This window comes from Protomyctophum bolini (assembly GCF_963924005.1).
Source record: "Protomyctophum bolini genome assembly, chromosome: 3".
Lineage (NCBI taxonomy): Eukaryota > Metazoa > Chordata > Actinopteri > Myctophiformes > Myctophidae > Protomyctophum > Protomyctophum bolini.
The window spans coordinates 35,063,780-35,084,917 of NC_137864.1; the positions used below are offsets into that span (position 1 = coordinate 35,063,780).

General features: G+C 42.7%; 1 protein-coding gene across 3 annotated transcripts in view; it reads right to left on the bottom strand.

Moving 5' to 3' along the window:
* Window positions 1–21,138, bottom strand: part of rptor (regulatory associated protein of MTOR, complex 1) — a 153,296-nt gene that overhangs the window by 85,492 nt on the left and 46,666 nt on the right. For all 3 annotated transcript variants that reach the window (XR_013963856.1, XR_013963857.1, XM_080760133.1), the window contains exons 5-7: window positions 9,565–9,723; window positions 7,875–8,021; window positions 1,660–1,835 (exon numbers count right to left, since the gene is read on the bottom strand). Coding sequence is in view for 1 of the 3 variants with exons in the window: in XM_080760133.1 (XP_080616259.1) it covers window positions 1,660–1,835; window positions 7,875–8,021; window positions 9,565–9,723 (482 nt within the window). In the remaining 2 variants the exon portion in view is untranslated. The remainder of the gene's footprint in view (window positions 1–1,659; window positions 1,836–7,874; window positions 8,022–9,564; window positions 9,724–21,138) is intronic.

Sequence of the window (21,138 nt, forward strand, 5' to 3'; positions counted from 1 at the left end):
GCAGAAATTTAATTAAAGTTTATTTTAACGTATTTTTTACTTTCCACTGCTTGCTTGAAACATTTCCTTTCCAATTTGAAAACAGTTTTGTTTAAGTCACAGGAATACAGTAAACAAACAAGTCATCATGTAAATCAGGGCTCAAAATTAACTTTCTTTACTTGGTAGCACTGCACTGGTGCTACCAGTTTAAAAATGTAGGCGCACCATTCCTTTTTTTTATGAATAAAACCGCACTATAACATGAAAGTAGCCTTACAAATGCAAGGTAGGGAAACTTGTCATGGCAAGGACCCCAACATTTACACATTCCCCACACACTTGTAAAAATCAATGTCAATTTAACTCTGAGTCTATTTGGTTCCATTTGTATTCCATTCTGTTACAGACCCTTATAAAAAGGTCCACCTGGTTTACTTCCTAACTATCTGTAATTTAGATGGAGAGGCTGGAACTCCCACTTTGAGAACCACTGTCCTACACTGCCTCTGTGTACACACACACACACACACACACACACACACACACACACACACACACACACACACACACACACACACACACACACACACACACACACACACACACACACACACACACACACACACACACACACACACACACACACAGTGTAGGACAGTATGCGCACAATTACATCAGCATGATAGCTGATAGGGGGAACCATTCTTAGCAGCCATAATATATTAGCATGCTCTAGCATCACATATTGCCAAAGTCAAACAGCACTGAACTCTGATCATTGTTAAGCAAAACGGTCACGGAGGTTCTGCTTTTTCCCTATACCCACTTCAATGCGCTTCTGAGAGCACACAGGTGGAACAAATTAATTAACGAGTGACAGCTAACAAGCAAGCTACACTGTGGTCTTTTAGCTACCTGCCAGCAAGCTCACAGAGACATTGTGAAGCATTTTTGGTCATACGACAAAAAATAGTCGTACAGGTGCTCACAAATACCATGTTTTGGGGGCTTGAGAAAACTCATGGCTCATTTTGCAACCTGGTGATGAGCTCGCAGATCAGCTGTTTTCGCAGAGCACATGTCGCAGCCACATGACGCTCTGTGTGTGTGTGTGTGTGTGTGTGTGTGTGTGTGTGTGTGTGACGCGTGTGTGTGTGTTGGGAGAGACGAGAGAGATTGATAAAGAGAGGGTGAGACACCCTTCACCTTCCCAACCATTTGTTTTACTTGCCCCGGGCAATCGTTAGTGTCAGTCAACCCCTGCATTAGAACATTTCTAATGCAGGGGTCTAATTCTATCCCACAATTTTCTAAACCCATTTTTTCACCCAGTGTCAATTGTCTAATATAATCCTGGGCGCTACACCGCTACACTGCATCTGCCAAGTGCCAAACTTGGGTATATTTTTAATCAAGAAAATTTAAAAGGGATGAATAGTCCAGAGTTCAAAACATAACCTGTCCTTGGCTAAAAAACAGAAAAAAATCTGTTTTGGTTTGCTTGATCGAGAGAGCTGAACTGAATGTCAACGACTATCCACGTGTGAAATGCATTACTAAGAATTCCAAAAATAGTGCTACGCTGTATGAAAGCGCCCACACATATCAAAATACTCTGCTGTCACGAAGCAGGCTTGAAAAGGAAGCGAAAGAGGGGAGAAAGGAGGAGAGCTTTACCATCGCAGGGCGATTTTGATGGGTGTAGTGAGACAGGAGGTGAAGAGGTCAGCTGGGAGGTCAGGGTTCATGGGCAGCAGCTCGCTGGCTTCACAGGCAGCCAGCTGGATACAGTTCTTCATGGAGGGGGGCAGGGGCATCTGGGCGAGCGGGTGGCTGGGGTTGATGGCCGCCACCTAAACGGACACAGCAGACATCACATTAAGCATCCGATTAACTTCATGGCCACAAAGTGTGTGCGAGGGCCTCACGGAGGAGGTAAAAATGCTGACTTCCAAGACATTAACACGTCAGTGATTAGAGTCGCTCGCTGCCACAATACAACTGGCATTCAACTTTCAAGAATGTTTACTGGTTTCATTTACACAAATTGTCTTCATCCTGAATTGGATGAATTAACACGCAGTAAGCTGGAGAAAGGCTGATGGGGCCACTAAAAATGTTTAGGCAAATGACTTTGGGTAAATGTGTGCAACCGAGCCAAGTAATAAATGGAGGAACTTTGACATCAACTAATGAGCACACCGACATCTGACCAAAGGTTGACACAGAGCCAGGGAATAGGGTCTTTAAGTCCGGTAAAATGACGACTTGGAAAGAAAATTCATTTTTCAACAAACTGTCATACTGCTTTACCAGCTGAAGAACTACAGTAACAACAGCATTGATTGTTAAATTAGGCAAGGGATCAAAAAGAGCTTTACACTGGGACCACCATTACCACTAAGAACCTTACACTGGTAGTTAGAGGGGCTAAAATAGGCCGAAAATCAGTATAGAAATTGGGCTACATTAGAAAGCAGGCTCCAACCAAATTCCCTAAATGTGAAACAAACAAGGTGATGGTCCAGCTTTACCTGGTAGCTTTCATCTCTACACTATTGAAGTTTAACATGTCTTTGACAGTAAAGGGGTATAATCAATCTCAAACATTCTTCAATGCATTATATCCTGCTTAAGTTTTGGAAAGAAAAAAGGAGGAAGACAAAACAACAACTAATTAGCACAAAGCTTATAAAGAAGAAGTAAAGGTTTACATAATAACACCGCATTCCTGTAGCTACTGTATACCCCATACCGCTCTCTGGTATTTCAATATCTCATTAGTTGGTTCTATAATGAGAAGCCAGGGTTCTCCACAGATAGAACCAACTGAAGCTCAGATCTCAGTGTGAAACATTAAGTATGTACTGTACTGTGAGGAGTTAGACACACACATGAATAATTCATGTTATTAATTTTACAGCGCCTCAAAGTATAGCCTAAGACATCAAAACCGGGAAAGCATCCGTGTCATTTTAGATTTGCGCTAATAAGCATTATTTTATACTTTGACTATTCAAAAATAGCACATATACATACATAGCGCATCACTTCCTGCATGAGCTTGTAGATGATATGCTAGTTTAGAAAAATCATAGCAAATTGTGCAAATCTTTGAATACATAAAGCGAACATTTTTAACTTTAAAGTATTTCTGGGGGTCCCTGGAACACAATATTTTGAGATGCAGGTCGGGCCGGCCAAATATATAAAATTGTGGGGGTCGTTGAAATGAAAATGTTTGGTTTGACTACCACAAATATACATGTAGCAACATACGTTTTTCAGAAAACAGGTCTTAATGGGCTAAATTAATGGTGGGTTATGCCTGAATGTGCAAGAGTGTGTGTACGCATATCTCATTTATTGAAAAATAATGTTTGCGTCTGTACAGTATGTGTCCTCAAGTGAAGTGTCAATAATGTGTTGATGGGATCAGTGGCAATAATATATCCTACAAAACATCCTCTCCTCACTCTATATAATGAAGAAAACACTCACACAGTAACAAAGAAAGCAACACATCTGAGCCCACTCTCCTCAGACTACAGTATACAATATTGTTTCTTCAAAGGGAAAAAAATATTGCTCTACGGTGTGGTAATCCTCACAGTAAATACAAAAACATTGCCAAAAAGAGGCTGATGCATGACATACAGCATCTGTAATTATCACATTAGCATAGTGTAATCTCACACATTACCATGAGACTCACCATGACGGCTTTCTTTACCTCCCACACACATATTCAGGCAACAAATTAATTGGACAGAAATGCTGTTTTTGACTGACATGTTGCATTTTTGGTCCTTACAGGTGCATTGTGCACTGCACATACTTATGGTCATAGTAATACGCACAGTCATGCATACGCCTTTGAACATACTGTACCATGCCTGTCGGGCAGAAAATGTATGTCTCCATATTTCGACTTTTTCCATAAATGAATGCCCTACTGTACAGCATCACAATAAAGTAGCAAAAATAGCTACTTGTAGATCTGCTATCTTTGCATATTTCTCTAAAAGTTAAAGTGGTTAAGTGTGTCTGTGGTCTTTATAAATATTGATCCAATAAAAAGTATTATGATAAAGTAACTATACTGGATACATATTTTATTCATTGATTGAACACTCGATTGACAAATTGCAAGCAGTACAGAAAGTACAATTACTTTTTCATCTGATAATCTGATGCCTGGTTTTTCACTACTCTGTTAGTAGCTTAGAATGGCGTCTATATGCATGTAATGTTTTTGGACATAATGTTTCCACCTGACAGTGACAATACGATATGCTTTACCTGAATTCTAGTATGTGTGCAAATGAAACACTCGTTCAATATGTATTAATTTTTCAGAGAGAATTATGTTAAATAACTTAAATTGCATCATTCTACCACTAAACAAAAAAATGATATATTGTATATTACTATATATTGACATACAAGTGACTAGGGCCTACAGTATATAGTCACTTGTATGTCCAAATTTACGTAAAGGGAAAAATAACCTGTGTTGCAAATTGTACATGTAGTCATTATGTAATACTTTTCATTGGTTGAAGCCCTTACAGCCTATTTTAACCTTGCATCCCTATGTTATGTTATAATGACATGTTATGCATGTCATTATCTGTAACACGTTAATGTTTCTCTTTTCTCATGTATTAACATGTTCTACTTTTACTGTGACAGTCATACAATTATGGGGAAAAAAGAGATGAAAAGTGGAGATACAAGGTTTCTGCACGACAGCAGTGATATTCTGTTGCCACATTTGAATTATTCATTAGTGAAAGGTAGCAGCTTTAATGAGCGCTTATGGGAGACTCCGTCTCCAAGGGCCTTGAAGGTTTACACACACCTTTGGGACCTTTGACTGATCACCGCCGACTACATTCACTTTTAGACCTGACCTTAACCAGTGCCCACAAGTTACGCCGATAGGCTATATTCGGCCAACAGATTTGGTGTAAAGGGGAAAAAGGAGGAGTATGGATGAAGTATGCACCCCTGCCTGGGGAGAACCCAGTCAATTAAGTATAAAGGGTTTAAGTGCCTAAGCCTAAAACTAAACCAAAGTACTAACCCTGAAACAGCCTCTTGAAAAGTGATGACCTGCAAAAATGGCCACTTTCCAGGATTTTCCATTATGAGGACTTTTGGTCCTCATAAATTACAAGTGTGTGCACATGCACACACACACACACACACACACACACACACACACACACACACACACACACACACACACACACACACACACACACACACACACACACACACACACACACACACACACACACACACACACACACACACACACACACACACACACACACACACACACACACACACACAGCAGTAGATCCTAGCCTTAAGTGCTAGTATGATTTTTAACTTTGCCTACCTCTGCACGAAGCCCATGCTGTGTGTGCACACAGACGTGCACACTGCACACACACACACACTCACACACACAGACCCAGCCACACCTCTTTCCGCTCCGCAGCCTAATGCGAGGAGCATCTTTGCTGACTGCGTGAGGGAAGTGATGAGATATTTAAAAGGAAGCAGGTGGCCTCATAACAGAGCACTCAGACGGCCTGAGTGGCTGAATGCCTGAATAGTGGATACACATGGATACATGGCTGCTGCTGCTGTGGTGGTGGTGGTGGAGCAAGCAGAAATCACCTCCTCTCCTTTCTCTTCTTTAACCCTTTCTGTCTGCACTCCACCTCTGTTCCTAGTATTATGGTCCCTGCTGACCCTGTTGCATGTACAGTGTGTGTGTGTGTGTGTGTGTGTGTGTGTGTGTGTGTGTGTGTGTGTGTGTGTGTGTGTGTGTGTGTAAAACGTGATTAGACTGTGCACATTTTGTATCTGTGCAGGCATACTGTATGCTTAGGCCACCTGACAGGGGCAAAGAGAGAGGCGCGTGAGAAAAAGAGAGGGAGAGATACCGGAGGTGGGGAACTCCTCTCTTGGAATTTCTCCTGCATGTTTAATACGTTTGAAGTTACTTTCTCACCCTCCAGTCCTGTGTTTGTCTCTTACACCTCTTCTATTGCTGACTTCCTGTGTAAGTCGGCGAGTGAGAAACAAAGATTTCTGCTCATACATGTTATGCAACTTGGCCTGCATTTACAGTACATCAGGGAATGCCCTGCGGATCAGGAATACCAACTAAACAGCAAGCCATTCTCTAATCGGCCCCTTACAATGTTTTAGTAGCACACATGTCACACATTTAGAATAGGTCAATCTAGTATAGAGATCAGGTTAAGGTAGTAAAGTAAAGATGATTTTAGTACGTCAGTGTTCAAGAAGAATCTAACTAACACTGTTTAATCTTCTAAACTACTTTTTTTTCTTTGATTGTACGTAGGTGGGTGTAACTGCACTTGAAGCTGCTTTGATCTAGTACTGGCTAATTCTTGTTTTGGCTAGTAAGACGACCACAGCAGCAGAGCAGCTTTTGCACAATGTCTTTGTTTCTGTCCGTTTCTGATCGTACACTGACCGTTTTATCAATGTTAGCTTTATAGCTGGGCTATTCTGCAATTAAAGCAGATTGAGGCTGTAGCGACGTTCGGTAGCTTAATACACTTGTCTTCAACAAGAGGCCATGGGTGAACCCCTGGGGGCCAATTACACCCTGTGAATGCCAACAAGGAGAATGAAGAGCGTTGAGCCCTGGCACCTGCTTTATTCCCTGCAACAAAAACTAAACTAGAGCTGGGGGGGGGGGGGGAAAGGAAAATAAAAGAAAAAAAACATCATATTAATCACTCTGCTCCACTTTTCAAAAAACTAAACTTACTTACTGTTTTCCAGATAAACACTACAAGCTAAAATATACCCCCAACTCCATCCCCAAGCCTTTTAGTAATTACTTTCATTTCTTCTCAACACAAATTGTACACAAATACAACACAACACTAGACAATCTCCACCCCCCTTTTATCATACTAGTCATGGTTAGTTTTCTATTAAATAGTATGTAGAAGTACTACACTTTGAGACAATTTTCCTCTCTGAACTTAAAGAAGAAATTAAATCACGAAATGTTCCCGTCTCTAATCTAGTCATACTATTATCATACATTATCTAGTCATACTGACGGCCTAGCCTGATTGGCTGCCACACACACTGCCTAAGCCAATAGGAGTGTAGTATGATTGCGTAAGTAAGACAGAGTTGCGACATTGAGGGGGCAGGAAGGATACCTTTTGTCTATATGGTTTTACCTGTATCAGCAAAGAGCACCCATCTAAGAGCCACTAACAGATCCCTGCAGCGGCGCAGCGCTTCCATTCCTCCATTTCTCTACTTGTTTATGTCCTTTTGTTGAAAGTGAATTGAACTCCCCGTTTCTCTCCTCCAGATGCCCCTATTCTTTCCTTCCATCTGCTTGTTGACAGTTTTGAAATGTGACCGATGGGCCGCAGGGCTTCCATTACTGTTCTCCTCTGCCTCTCCCTTGCACCATGACCCCCAGCTGACTCAAACATGGGAGGGCAGACAGGCAGAATGCCAAGCCATGCTGAACCTTCATGACGAATTCAGTGTTTACTACACTCAAGAGCAACTCAGCATGGCCTGGGCCGTGGCTCAGCGGTCCAGGCACCTTGGCTGGTAATCCAGTCTGGCAGTGTGCCGTGGGTTTGACTCCCGATCCCGACGGCCTTTACTGCATGTCATCCCCCCATCTCTCTCCCTATTTCCTGTCAGCCTGCTGTCTGTCCCTCCATGAAAAATATAAAATAAAGAAAAACTTTTTGTGTGTGTGTGTGTGTGTGTGTGTGTATGTGTGTGTGTGTGTGTGTGTGTGTGTGTGTGTGTGTGCGTGCGTGCGTGCGTGCGTGCGTTGTGTTTTGCCAAGCACCCACCTCCAGCTCTTGCTCTCTTTGCAGGGCAAACTGTTTGAAGGACTTGACGATGATGCCCGCATTCGAGCAGTCGTACACAAAGATGGAAGGGCTGCCCATCCATGTCTGCAGGTCATAGATGGACAGAGGGATGTACTGCGTGTAGTTCTGGAAATCGAGGGAACAGGAGAAGAAAGACAGAGAAAGTTAAAGTGGGTACAGGGGAGTTAGAAAAGACCCATGAATGAACCACAGTTGTTCCCAGAACTTCCCACTATGGATCATTCCACACCGATGCACTCGCTGTAGTATCAATGCCAAGGCTTCATTGATCTCCCGGTCAGTCATGCTCAGCTACACCCATGAGGAAGGGGTTGCTTTTATAGGTTTAATTATTTTAGGAAATCAAGTGGACGAAAACAAGTAAAGACACAAACAAAACAAGGCAGACCAGAGGCAACAGTCAGGTCCAGACAGCAGCAGTGTATCACTGATGAGGATGCGTTTACTTATGGTATGGTCTAGTTGGGCACTTTTTAGGATGTAACTCTCATCTGTCATGATGGCATAATCAAGTGCAGCCTGCCTGTCCATCCACCACTTTGGTCCCAAACCAGATATCTTCTTAAATAATAAGAATTTCCTGTGCACCCTCTGGCTCCCTGTAGTGTAGATGTAGATCAAACGATACTGATGACGTTAGTATTGACGCCATGGCTTTTCCTCTAGCACCTTCCTCAAGGAATGAGACAATGTACTGTACAGTATGCTATGCACTCCCAAATTCTGTGTCTAACAATAATTACGCGTTGTCCTTTTACTACTATTAGTCCCCATAGTTAGAGCATCGAGTTGTAAGGATGGCAGGCAGTGTCAGTCACTTCAAACCACATTTAGTCAGGCTGGGTATATATGCGTGCTCGTTAGCTTGTTTGATGATAATATTAAAACAGTCTCTACAGCATATAGTGCTGCTTAGTTGATGTGCCAAGACTCACTGGTATGAACTGAGCTGACTTCAAACAAGGTTTTTATGTTTGGTTATGAATTTCATGGAGACTCTGTAATGAAGTGGTGCTCAACTGGTGTAGCAAGGACTAAAACAGGTCTAAAGCCCTAACCACACCAGAGGGTCACCATGCACCATTCAACTCCTTGCAACAACTTGCAACCATTATTCTCAATGGCAGTTGCAAGGAGTTGCATTGGTGTGGTTTGTTTTGTTGCAAGGAGTTGCAGCTGGTGTGGTTTGGGCCTTAGACACAAAAGCATTATTAAATAGATTACAATATATTATTCTAACCTACGGTTTGGCAAACAGCTTTTATTGATTTGTGTAACACCTCTGTGTGTAATTTCCAAGCAATGCATAAATAGGTGTGGAGTAGAATATTGTGTTGCAGCGTTGACAATGTAGAAAACGTGATACTCCATAGGTGTTCTTTAACACCAACTAATTTGGGCCCTGTCCAGAGCCTGGGCAGGGGCCCTGCCCAGAGCCTGAACACAATCAGCGCTGGGATCCTTCAAAATAGAAGCTCTGGGGTGCCGGAAAGACATGGGCGCTTTTACTCTGAACCCCCGACCCCCCCGATAATCTGGTTAAAATGCCTGTGTCTCTGTATTAAATACTCTTGCTGGGGACCCCCTGGACCCTCCCCAAGGACCCGACTTTGAGAACCAATGGTCTACACTACACTGTATGCATTACCTTATTGAATACCCAGATCTCCCCGTTGACAGTGGGCCGGGGCACCCCGTGGCCGTTGTAGTGGAAGAGGACGCGCTCTTCCTTGGCATTGCGTCTTAGTGATGTGCACAGCTTCTTCACCTCGTCCACCGTGGGGTCCAGACTCTGTTTGTAACGCGCCTGGACAAGGAAAAGAAAAAGGACAAAAGGAACAGAGCATGTTATGCAAGATTGTTACATTTCACATTTCACCACCTTTGACCATATTGAGGCCTACATAATATCCATGTTTTAAGACATACTGTAGTATTCTAATAATAGCATGGCCTCCATGCCCAGTCTTTAAATTTGACAGTAAGATTGGATTTTCAAGTTCAAGTTGTTTTTTCAAGTACAATCCAACTTGTCTTTTATATACTTCACCACTCTTCACCTTCAGGATTTCATGACATACCGGATTACAATATACTGTAAACACGCATGCATACAGATATAAGGACAAACCGTGTTCTAGACAAACATTTAAAGTTGTGGTTTGCCAGAACAAACAAAAATGGAAGTTATCAGGTTCAGCTTGCTAAGGTTGTCTGTGTGCCATTTAGATCAGATATCAGGACCAACAAGCCAAGTAAACGGGCCTTGTTGGCAAGTTTATGAAAAATACACCATGACCAATGAGAGAAAATGGATACTGATCTAGTTCAAAGCCAGCACTGTATGATGTAAGTCAAATCCTCAAATCCTTGTTTTGTTCCTTATGCAAATCCGGGGAGACAGGTAGTGAAAAGTATACTCATGCATTTATGAATTGAATACACAGAACCACAATGGAAATAAACCCTCAGGGCTTTTTGTGTTATCTTTTTAGCCCCATTACATAATTGTACTACTGTACTATTTGCAAACTGTTAATAACAAGTATTCAATGACAAAACGTGTCACCTCAGTATTAGAGTTATAACATCCGGCTGTATACAAGAAGTGAACGGCACTGCGGATGCGCGAACCCGTCTACAATCACTGAAAGAGGAAAGGCCAAGCCAAAACATAAAATAAAATAGAAATCAGCGATCCGGTTTGATATCAATAATAAATGGATGGATTCTAATTGGCGGAACGTTCTGTCACGAGCAGTTAATTTGTTAAAAACTTGAAGTGGACATCTGTGATGCGCTAAGTATTATGGTCAAAGGACAAAAAAAAAAAGGAAACTGGGAGAAAATAGACTTTGCACTTTGGCGCCGGGCAATTTTCCTTATCGGAACAGGTCTTGATAGCAGAGCTGACGGGCTGATTCAATTTAGTTGTAATCAGAGAGGAATACCAGAGGGCTCAGTGCAAGTCTTGATGATATTAAGTGGAATCGGATAATGGTGCTACTGTGGGAATTGCAGCAGTGTTAGTCAAATGTACTGTTGCACATCAGAGCTGATACCAGCGGTAGGGCAGAGTCATGTTGTCACTTGTCAGAATATTTTAGAACAGTGCTGTAAGCGCCAGTTAATTGAGGAGAAATAATTGAGAAGAGAAGGATGTAGGGCAGAGAGAGAACGAGAGAAAGTTTTCATACAGTATGATCCATCTTTTCAGGAATGTAGGTGTGTGTGTGTGTGTGTGTGTGTGTGTGTGTGTGTGTGCGTGTGTGTGTGTGTGTGTGTTGGAGACTCAGAGACATTGAGAAACTTTCCTCATTACCATCTTGTCTCCTGAAGGAGGAGCTCTAGTACCCAATGGAGACCCTAGGCAAGTGCTCCTTTCTTCCTCCCTTCCTCCACCCAGCTGACGTACATGTCTGACAGTAAATATATATTCCCCTGCATATCCATCAAGGCCAGAGGAAACAACCCTTTTTAACAGTGTGTTCTCTACCTGGCCAGTCACCATTCATCATTGTCAAATCCCCTGAACAGGTGACCTTTTCAAAATAGCATAAGCATTTAAGACAATTAAAGCGAGCATGGTAGGAACAAGGGAACGTAGCATCTTTAGGCTGTCATAAGCTCAATGTTTGAGTAGGCAACCTGACTGAATAATGTTCCCAGCAGCAGGAGAGGGAATATGGCAGCACATCATAGTCGTGCTTCTTGGAGCAATACGGTTAGCTTTAACTGCTATTGTTTTTAAATGTGCTATATAAATAAAGATGACTTTACTTGACCTTTCTCTGCAGATCACAGACTTTAACAGCCCTTTAGGAAAGACCCTAGACCCTTTAGGTCTAGGAAAATACTTTGCTTCAGTTAATATGAAAAATTGTTTCCAGAGCTACTATTTCAGCAACCGGTCCAAGTGTAACCCATGTGTTATTCATACAGAATACTTCTACAGTATTTTATTGACTGTAGATAATACACACTTAGATATTTTTGAGGGGCCCCTCCTATGCCCAGCTTTGTGTGTTTGTGTGAATCATAGCAATGATTTGATTGGCTGATCACCCCATAACGATGATTTGATTGGCTGAGCAAAGTATATATTGAGGATAAAACTTGAGGACAGAAAAGTGAAGACGGAAAAGTGAGGACGTAAATTGTGATTGGCTGGAATGGGATGATGATGTATGATGATAAGAGCGCCCCTCAACTATAGCCACTATACAACCGTAGGTCGCATTTACTATGAAAACCTGCATCTCCCATCCGTCCATCCGTCCGTCTATCCGGCACCCACACCTTCATATGGTCTCGTGACCTCAAACCCTTAGATCTTCATATATGGAGCTGACCCGACACCTGTCTGAATGAAGTTCAGAACAGGTGCTTCCCCCTTTTATCCATTTCCATGATGCTGAAAACAGGGAAAGGGAGTTTTGTTTTAAAAGTGTGCCATCTCCCTTAGACTATATAGGCCCTATAGTATAGGGCTATATACTAACAGGCAGCACGCTTTTTTTATCTCTAGGGCCTAGAGGCTGCTATTCTTTACAACCAATAGGAGCAAAGTGGTGTTAACTACTCGACATATGTGGCTACTGTATCCACAGAGACTGGTGCTACATAGAGACTAGTGCTAAAAAGCAGTGTCCTAAAAGGAAAAGGAGATACCCCACCAAACAACTTCAAATGTAAAAAAGGGTGGCATTTTCAGCAGCACATATTTCATCCTTACTTGTGAAAGACACAGCCTTGTTCAAGTTGATACACAGAAACAGCTCAACGACACGTTAGTTCATAGTCGTACAACAGTGATGGCTGCACCCGCTTGGCTTCAAAGACGGGAAACAAATGATGCTGAGTCTGACCCACGTACTCTGAATCAGCATTTCACATTTCAGCGGCTTATGTAGTGCAGATGAGAAGCACACCGATAGAACATGCACCCAGGAAGTCAAAGAAAGATGAAAGACGGGAAGAAGAGGGAAACACAAAGCGCAAAAAAAGACACCAGAGACACAGTCAGTCCTAGCCTAGGCTCTCCGTCTTGTTGCTGCTTTTCAGATCAATACAGTGTTGAGAAAATTACTGTATGCCATTACAAAGACCAAGTGCACAAACACGCTCACAGATCTTTGCACACTTTATTTGGCTTAGGGTCATCCCTTGCCGTTTCTTATGGCACATCTCCTATAAAATGAATATGTGCTGCGTTCGCCCTGTTGAACAAGGCTTCTTGTGGAGACCAGTTAGTGAACCACAGCGGTCATCGCTGTCATTAGGTACATGTCGCCAGAATAACAGAAGGTGTCCGGGCGGAGACGTGCTGTTATCTCTGGGCTCTGTGCTACTTTCTATGTTCTGGGATTACAATGCTTGTCAACAGACCCAGGAAACTGTTCTGACCCTACAGATCGCTCATTTCCTGTTCAGTTCAGTGCCTCTCTCGCCAACACACTCACGAAGGTTTTTCATACACAAGGGACATGTGAGGGCTGCAGTGCTATCAAGATTCCTTGACATTGGGTCACCTCTCACTTCAGACTCAATAGGAAATTGAAATAGCTGTGTAATTGTACGTGAGAAACTTTGCCGTATACCGCGCAACACACACACACACACACACACACACACACACACACACACACACACACACACACACACACACACACACACACACACACACACACACACACACACACACACACACACACACACACACACACACACACACACACACACACACACACACACACACACACACACACACACACACACACACACACACACACACACACACACAGTAAGCCCTTTTAATTTTACTCTCTTATACATAAAACCTATATTATCGATTTGACCAATATAAGTAAATGATGAATCGTGCATCCATGACAGTAGTTTATGAAAGAAGCTTGTGGCTGCTATATTTGTACACATCAAACACGGGAAAACGATGTAAAAAGAAGGATCAAGCTGAGCAGTCACAAGGAGAATGAGATAACATTTTAATACACTACGGCGTGTTTTTACAGACTGAGATATCTGAGCCCAGCGGCTGCTTTTTTAATCATCAAGGTTGATCTTATCCGCTAATTAAAACCAGCCTGTTCAGCAAATACATTAAATGAGATGTATCGTTTCCGTCAACATACAGTAGTGGACTGCTGGTGTCAAAACACGCAAAACCAACATGGCATGTTGTTTACAATGTTTGTCACACCACAATGTGTGATTCAATGGCAGCAACTTACTTAGTGTTAAAAGAAAACTAGACTCGTGCCCTTGCAAGTCGGGAATATAGGTCCACCAAGTTTGTGCAATAATTTGTGATACAGCAGCACAAATGCTGAAAGATTTGGATTTTGATGCATCCTCCACAGACCCACGGACAGACAGTCATTTGTGGTTTCACCTCAAGGTCACCTGGGAGACACACGCAGACTTCAGGTCAATCGGTTGGACAGACCCAAGTTATGCCCGGGTCAGACACACACGAACACAAAGGTTCCGTAAATGAATAGATGGATGAAACGGCACCAATATGACAACATTATGAAGCCGACTAAAGAGGTGAGCAAACTATGTAAACACTACCTGAAATACAGTGTGGCTCTGCAAGAAGCTGGCTGTCTATGACAGTGTGTCTGTCAGCCTAGCTGCTGGCTGAGGAACGGTCGTGTTCGTGTTACGCGTGTCAGCAAAAGGTTTGCAAACTTCTCTGAACTTTGATATAAAGAATTTAAAGGTGAAGCAGTCACGCAATCTCAAAGCGTCCGTCTGTCTGTACCTCAGCACACGGCACACTGCACAGTAACTTCCTCAGTGTTTATCCTCCACAGAGGAATCCCCACGTGAGTGGCAGCCTCTGCCCTGAGTTGTATAACTTGTGAAACTAGGAAGAGTACATTCAAAGTGGCACAAACCTGGATATATCAATGATGACCTCAAGAAGTTTATATCAACTTTGACATATAAGCACCACACTTTGTCAGCTCAGGTACAGTAGGACACAATTATTTCTGTTCCATTTCTAGCCAAATTAATGAAGTGTTCCTCTGAGCTGCCTGCGAGTAGGATTTCAATATTGTGGAAACAAAGCTAATGTGTTAAACCCTGAGGGAAGACAGTGGCCACTGTAGCCAATTATACAACAGGTCGTTTCGAGGAAGCAATCTGCGGAACTCGACTTTGTCTCGTTCCTTACCGCATCACTGTCGTGATAATCACGTTAAACCACACCCTCTCATGTAATATTGCTTAATTAAATGCTCAGAACAAAGGGTTAAACTAGGCTGGTTGTACAGTAGGAAGTTTAAAAAAGAACGACAAATTGCTGTAGTTAGTTACATTTTCTATTCCGCTTACATTGCTTACCAAATGTACATACAAGTAGAATACAGAATCAATATAATGAGCTGCAATACAATTACTCTACACAGAGTGTAGAGTAATTACAGAGTAAATATTGTAAACTGTAACTGACTTACAGTATTACCTAAAAATGGAAGTACATTTTGAAAGGTAATTTGCCCAACACTGGCTCCCACATAATCAGGATAATGTACATCAGGACTATTGAGAGAATCCTGAGGAGCTGCATCAACAGTGGTTGAACTGCGGCGCCCTACAGAGGGTGCTACGGACAGCCCAGCACATTGGATCTGCTGCTATCTGATGTATTGCACAAAAATGAGTCTAAGAGTCTACTCTTAAGCGTTATTCATAGTCTGGATTTTCGGTGGTGAGTTGACCACCGAACTACAACATGACGTCAGGAGCCGCGGTGAAGAGAAAACCACCGCCCCAGCCCTTACTCACCACCGATCAACGTTATTTCAGCTCCGGTGGTCACCTCACCACCGGAGCGGTGGTCACCTCACCACCAAAAATCCAGACTATGAATGAGCCTTTAGACTACTACAGAGTACACTTTTTGAGTACACTTAGTACAAGTTAGTAGTACACTAGTTTTCTCATTGTGTACAGTATGTAACTGGCACTTCCTGAGAAGCTTGGACAAATTGTGACGTGACAAATAAAGTTGAAATTGAAGTAGTTGTCTTTACATGGATATACTGTATGACACACATATGCACAAATAACACACATGCATGTAGCCACAAAGCTTTCATCGTCTAATTACTTACGGAGCTACAGCAGCCAGGACACCATTACCGATATCTGGTTGAGTGAGCTGAGGAGGTTTAATAGCCTACCTCTTCCACATCCCACCATCGATTACAATTAGTGCTTCCGCGAACAAATGTTTCGACGATACTCAAGAGGATCAAAACACTGGAAGCTGCCAGTGGATTACTCAAACCCTCAGAGCAATTGTGTGTGCGTTGGACTGAAATATTACACTTTCAGCTGAGTAGTTCTGTGTCTGCTGAGGATTTGTCCGTGCACCGTTACGGAGATAACAACTCTTCACGCAAAGGATTTAGTGGACTTTTCACCACGATGTACCATCTGTAGTATTTGGCGCCCATCTCTTTGTCAGGGTTTAATCGGGTTCATTTGAAGTTTGAAGATTATGAACACAGTCATTTAACTCACTATCTGGTCAAACCCTGCCCAAACTAGTAATGACGTGACCATCCCCCCCATATCTTGAAAACTACTGGCTGGATAGCAGTGAAATGTGCTGTGGCATGGCACAGCAGTAGTCACAACACTCCCATTGGGGCCAGTGTGTTCAGGCTGAGTCACACGGTAGCAGGCAGGATGAAAACAGGAGGGTACATGGACACGTCACCGCCCTCCTGCCACCACCTGTTTGGACGTTTCCCACGCACCGTTCTGTCCCACGCAGCACTTTGGGTTCAGAGGCACGATCCTGGGGATGCATTTGGACACTGTTTGGCTTTCTGAAACATATTGGTGTTCTGCTAAATTGTGACAGTAGCTCCAAAACGGATGAAGGGGCCCTACAGTATCTTGCACCTGGTGCAAAACGTGTAATTGCTAGTTTTCAAATGATGCCGTTGTCAATGCCCATGTTGTGTAAATATGTACTTAGTTTGAGCCCATCTACTGTATGAATCCTTGGTCTTAAGATTAAGTGTGGCCACACTTTCTCACTCCTCAGGAGTGAGAAAAGTCTGGTGAAGTAAATTCTGTTATTTAAAAGATTATATATATATGAGAGAGAGAGAGAGAGTAAGAGAGAGAGAGACTACACTTGTGGATTTTGGATTTGCTGCGGTGGATTTTCTGCGGTCTAGGGTTTTCTGAATAATTAGGCTCAGAAACGTGCTGTGATTGATATGACCATGTATTTTGATGTAAAAGTTCTAGATCTTGCCAGCTTGCCCCCAATGTCACACAGTATAGAGATAGTACATAGGACCTTCCTGGCTAAAGAAAAGATGAACTGATATAAAATTCTATTACTTTTAAACAGTGAAAACAAAACATAAATTATTCTGCCTGTTCATTGCCTGTGTTGATTTATTATCTCCGTGCTCCATGAGAAACTGAGGCTTGAGGAGAGCAGCAGGAGTCAGGATGCTGTGCTGCCTCTCCTCTGACTCAGTGTGAAGGGGCGATGTAACTGGCAGAAGGTCTCAACAGTATGGACTTGTGCCTCTGAAGATGAAAAGGACAATGTGGTGACTCAGCTTGAAACACACACCCACAAAACCTAAAAAAGTCAAACCTTGAAGGAAAAATAAATCTCTGTATGGTAATCTGAGCCTGCTAGTTTGTAAGGAATATGAGCCGGCCCACTGAGAAGAGCAGATAAATCAATGAGACGTCTACTTCTATGACCTTAACCAACCTCACTTCCTGACTCCATTTCCATTACCAGCCGTCCTCCTTAGGAATATTTAGCATAGTAATACATGCCTCTCTTCCCCCTTCCTGCTTTCATTGATAGCTTAGCTTGTTGTTTATGCATCCACACACAGCTATTATTGTCTTGTTCCATCGCATTTCCAGTAAGGGATTTCAGTGGAGAGAAGGGGGTGTGACATAAGTGTGTGTACGCATGTGCGTGCGTACGTGTGCGAGATTGAGCGTTGGTTTGTCTTTTCAGAGGAGAAAATCACACCTGTGTGAAGTGAGCAGTGAAACTATGCTGTAAATGTTATACTGTACTGAACTCCTGTACACACTGCACCTGTGCAGTGTGAAGCTCAACAGCGCCATTGTCTCACCTGTTGGTAATCTAAAGGGACATAGGGACACACAAAGCTACATGATGGAGACGGTGTGCCCACCGCTCAAAAAGCATATGCTGGGCATACATCCTCTGTACCTGGTTGTCGTGTGAAAATATATGCAACAGCATTGGCGTTAGGAATAGGGCAGCAAACTAACCAGCCTACCAAGTAACACATGTGGGGCACTAGCCCCTCCTATATTATTTATATTGTTTTAAAAACACCATTGACAATGAAGGGAAAATGTACATCATCATGTCCCTAAAACAAACATTAAATGCCATTAACAAAAAAGATAATTTAATGTTTGTTTTGTCACTGTTTGTTTTACATCACCATTACATCACCTAATCAACATGAGTTAGACTTTAATATATTAGCGCCCCTCACTTCACACGCGTGTGATTTTTCTTTTTAACCCATTCAGGGCGGGAACCCCTTTTGGTGTTTTAATAACTGTGTTATAGTTTAGCTATTGAAAAATAGAAGATCTAATTCTATCTCTGAATATTCTTTCAGATCGAATGCTTTTAACTCAAATCTTTGCTTCTGAGAGGTCCCTGGAACAACATTTTCAAATGGGGGTTGGCGGCCAATTACATTTTTTACAGTTTTTTTGGGGTCGTATTAAATATTGAGCACCACTGATATAGAAACATACAGGTGGGTATTTCAGAAAACTGTCAGGATTTAGAAGGGTTTTGTAGAATCGTCCTCCGGTCTAAATGGGTTCATATTAATTAAAAAAAGACACTGCAAGTTACTAGGCAATAAGTATTTGTTTCATTCCTATGGCACCGTTGTAAAAGGGACACATTTGGTTGACACCTCCCACATCTTCCAAAACTGATATAGCAAGGCAGAACCCATTCCCATTCCCATGCAGTCCCTGCCTTGCTTTGGGGAAGCAGCTGCTGCTGTGCCATCAGACAGATAGCTAGCCACAACAAACTGAGTTAAAACGGGCTCGTTCAAGTGGCCATTCTTTCCTGAGCTGCCACCTGCCTATTACAGCTCTAATCGACTGCCGTCCCCGATTCCCCGCTAATAGACTTACAGCGGGTGGTGATGGAGGAGGGATTGAAATGGGCACGGGCAACACAGACCATTACTCTGGGAGAGATGTCTAGGGAACTAATGCTCTGTTTGACTGAGGTGTGAGTGTGTGTGTGTGTGTGTGTGTGTGTGTGTGTGTGTGTGTGTGTGTGTGTGTGTGTGTGTGGACTCTTAGGCAGTGAACACAATAATGTAAAGAGCTTTAACTCAGAACCGAGAGAGAGAGAAAAGAAAGAGCAGATAAGTCAGTGGAGGCGAGAGTAAAAGAGAATGAGAGAGTAGAAGCCGTGTTTCAGTGTTAATTTTAGAAAGTGGACCAGTAGGGCAATTGAGGAAAATCGGGACCCTCACAGGAAAACACAGACACACACAGATGAATGGGACACTGTGTGTGTGTGTGTGTGTGTGTGTGTGTGTGTGTGTGTGTGTGTAGTAATGAATCCTTTCATTCAGAAATAGCATGTAATTCAGTACACAGTGACAGAACGAGGGCGCCACCGGCCCACTGGACATAATATACACACACAGTGATGCACACGGCGGATGTTTGTGTTTGAGCTTCCATCTACAAGTCTAAGATACAATAAGAGACATGCTCCTTCAGCCCCAGGAGATATCTGGAGGCATAAGGTTTCCTGGCCAAACAACCTGATACACAAACTCACAAGCACAGTAAGTGCATGCATGCATGCGGGCGGGCGGGCGGACACACACACACACACACACACACACACACACACGCACAGCAGAAGGTAACCCGGCCCTCATTTCCTCATCTGCATTGATTGCCAGTTCTGTCACTAATAATAACTTAGTGAGACCCCTAAAGGGGTCCCAGAGACATATTTATAGCTGTATCGATGAGGCCGTATCTGACCCACATATCTCAATAGCCGAAAGTATTACTTAATGCGTGTGGGTGGGTGTGTGGGGGGGGGCATTTTCCATTTGCACTAAAATACTCCCAGAACAGGTTTATGACTTTCCCCAATGTGGGCTTTTATGTACAGCGTGTTTTTATGTCTATTTTCATGTTTCTTTGTCACCCGTGCCAATGTGTCAATTTTACTTACCTACACATATGTGTGTGTGCGTGCGTGCGTGCGTGCGTCTAGTGCTCACAGACAGTTTAACTGACATTAAAATCCAAGGATGGCGAATTGGGACATACAGTAAGCCAAAATCCTTTCACATACATCTCTATTTCAGTTCCAATAACTAATTGGACAATCAGTCACACACAAAGTACATCTACACAATTAAATTACCATTTTTAGACACTGTATTTATTACACTTAAGCCTGATTTATGTTTCTGTGACAAAGTGTCCTGTAGCATGTCGCTAGGCTCCACAAAATTAAGGTATTTTAAACTGAAAAGAATGTTTACACATTGTGCTGACGTACCCATAGTAGTATGAAAAGTGATGTGTCACATGACACACTAGTTTAGAGTGCAGGAACGAATTTACAGACTTGGATCAACATCTTAATGTGTGTATTCAGAAACAAAAATGTATGTGTAGTATAGCTGCCAGCCAGGACAAACGACACGGACAATAGGGTCAGTGAAGAGAAAAAAAGACCCACAAAAAAACCCTTTAATTGTGGCATGTTTAGTGATTAATGTGTGTATGGTGCGTGTGTTGTTTGAGACAGAACTACACAAATGAGTAAGAGATGTATATGCACATCTAAGTGTATGTCAGGTGGGTCCCCTTTGCCATGATTAATGTGTGTGTGTGTGTGTGTGTGTGTGTGTGTGTGTGTGTGTGTGTCACTGTTTCTATGATTATGTTTCCGTGCCTCAGGGTATTAGTGCCTGTGGAGACCACGAATGCATGAAAATGACCTTCCAATATATGCAGTATACGTGTATGTGTGTTTGTGTGTGCGCATATGTGTGTGTTCATTACTGTAAACGTAATACACACACCTCCACCTACTGCTCCCCCAGGGCTTGCAGCACTGGAGAGGTGAATTTAGTGCATTTCCCTG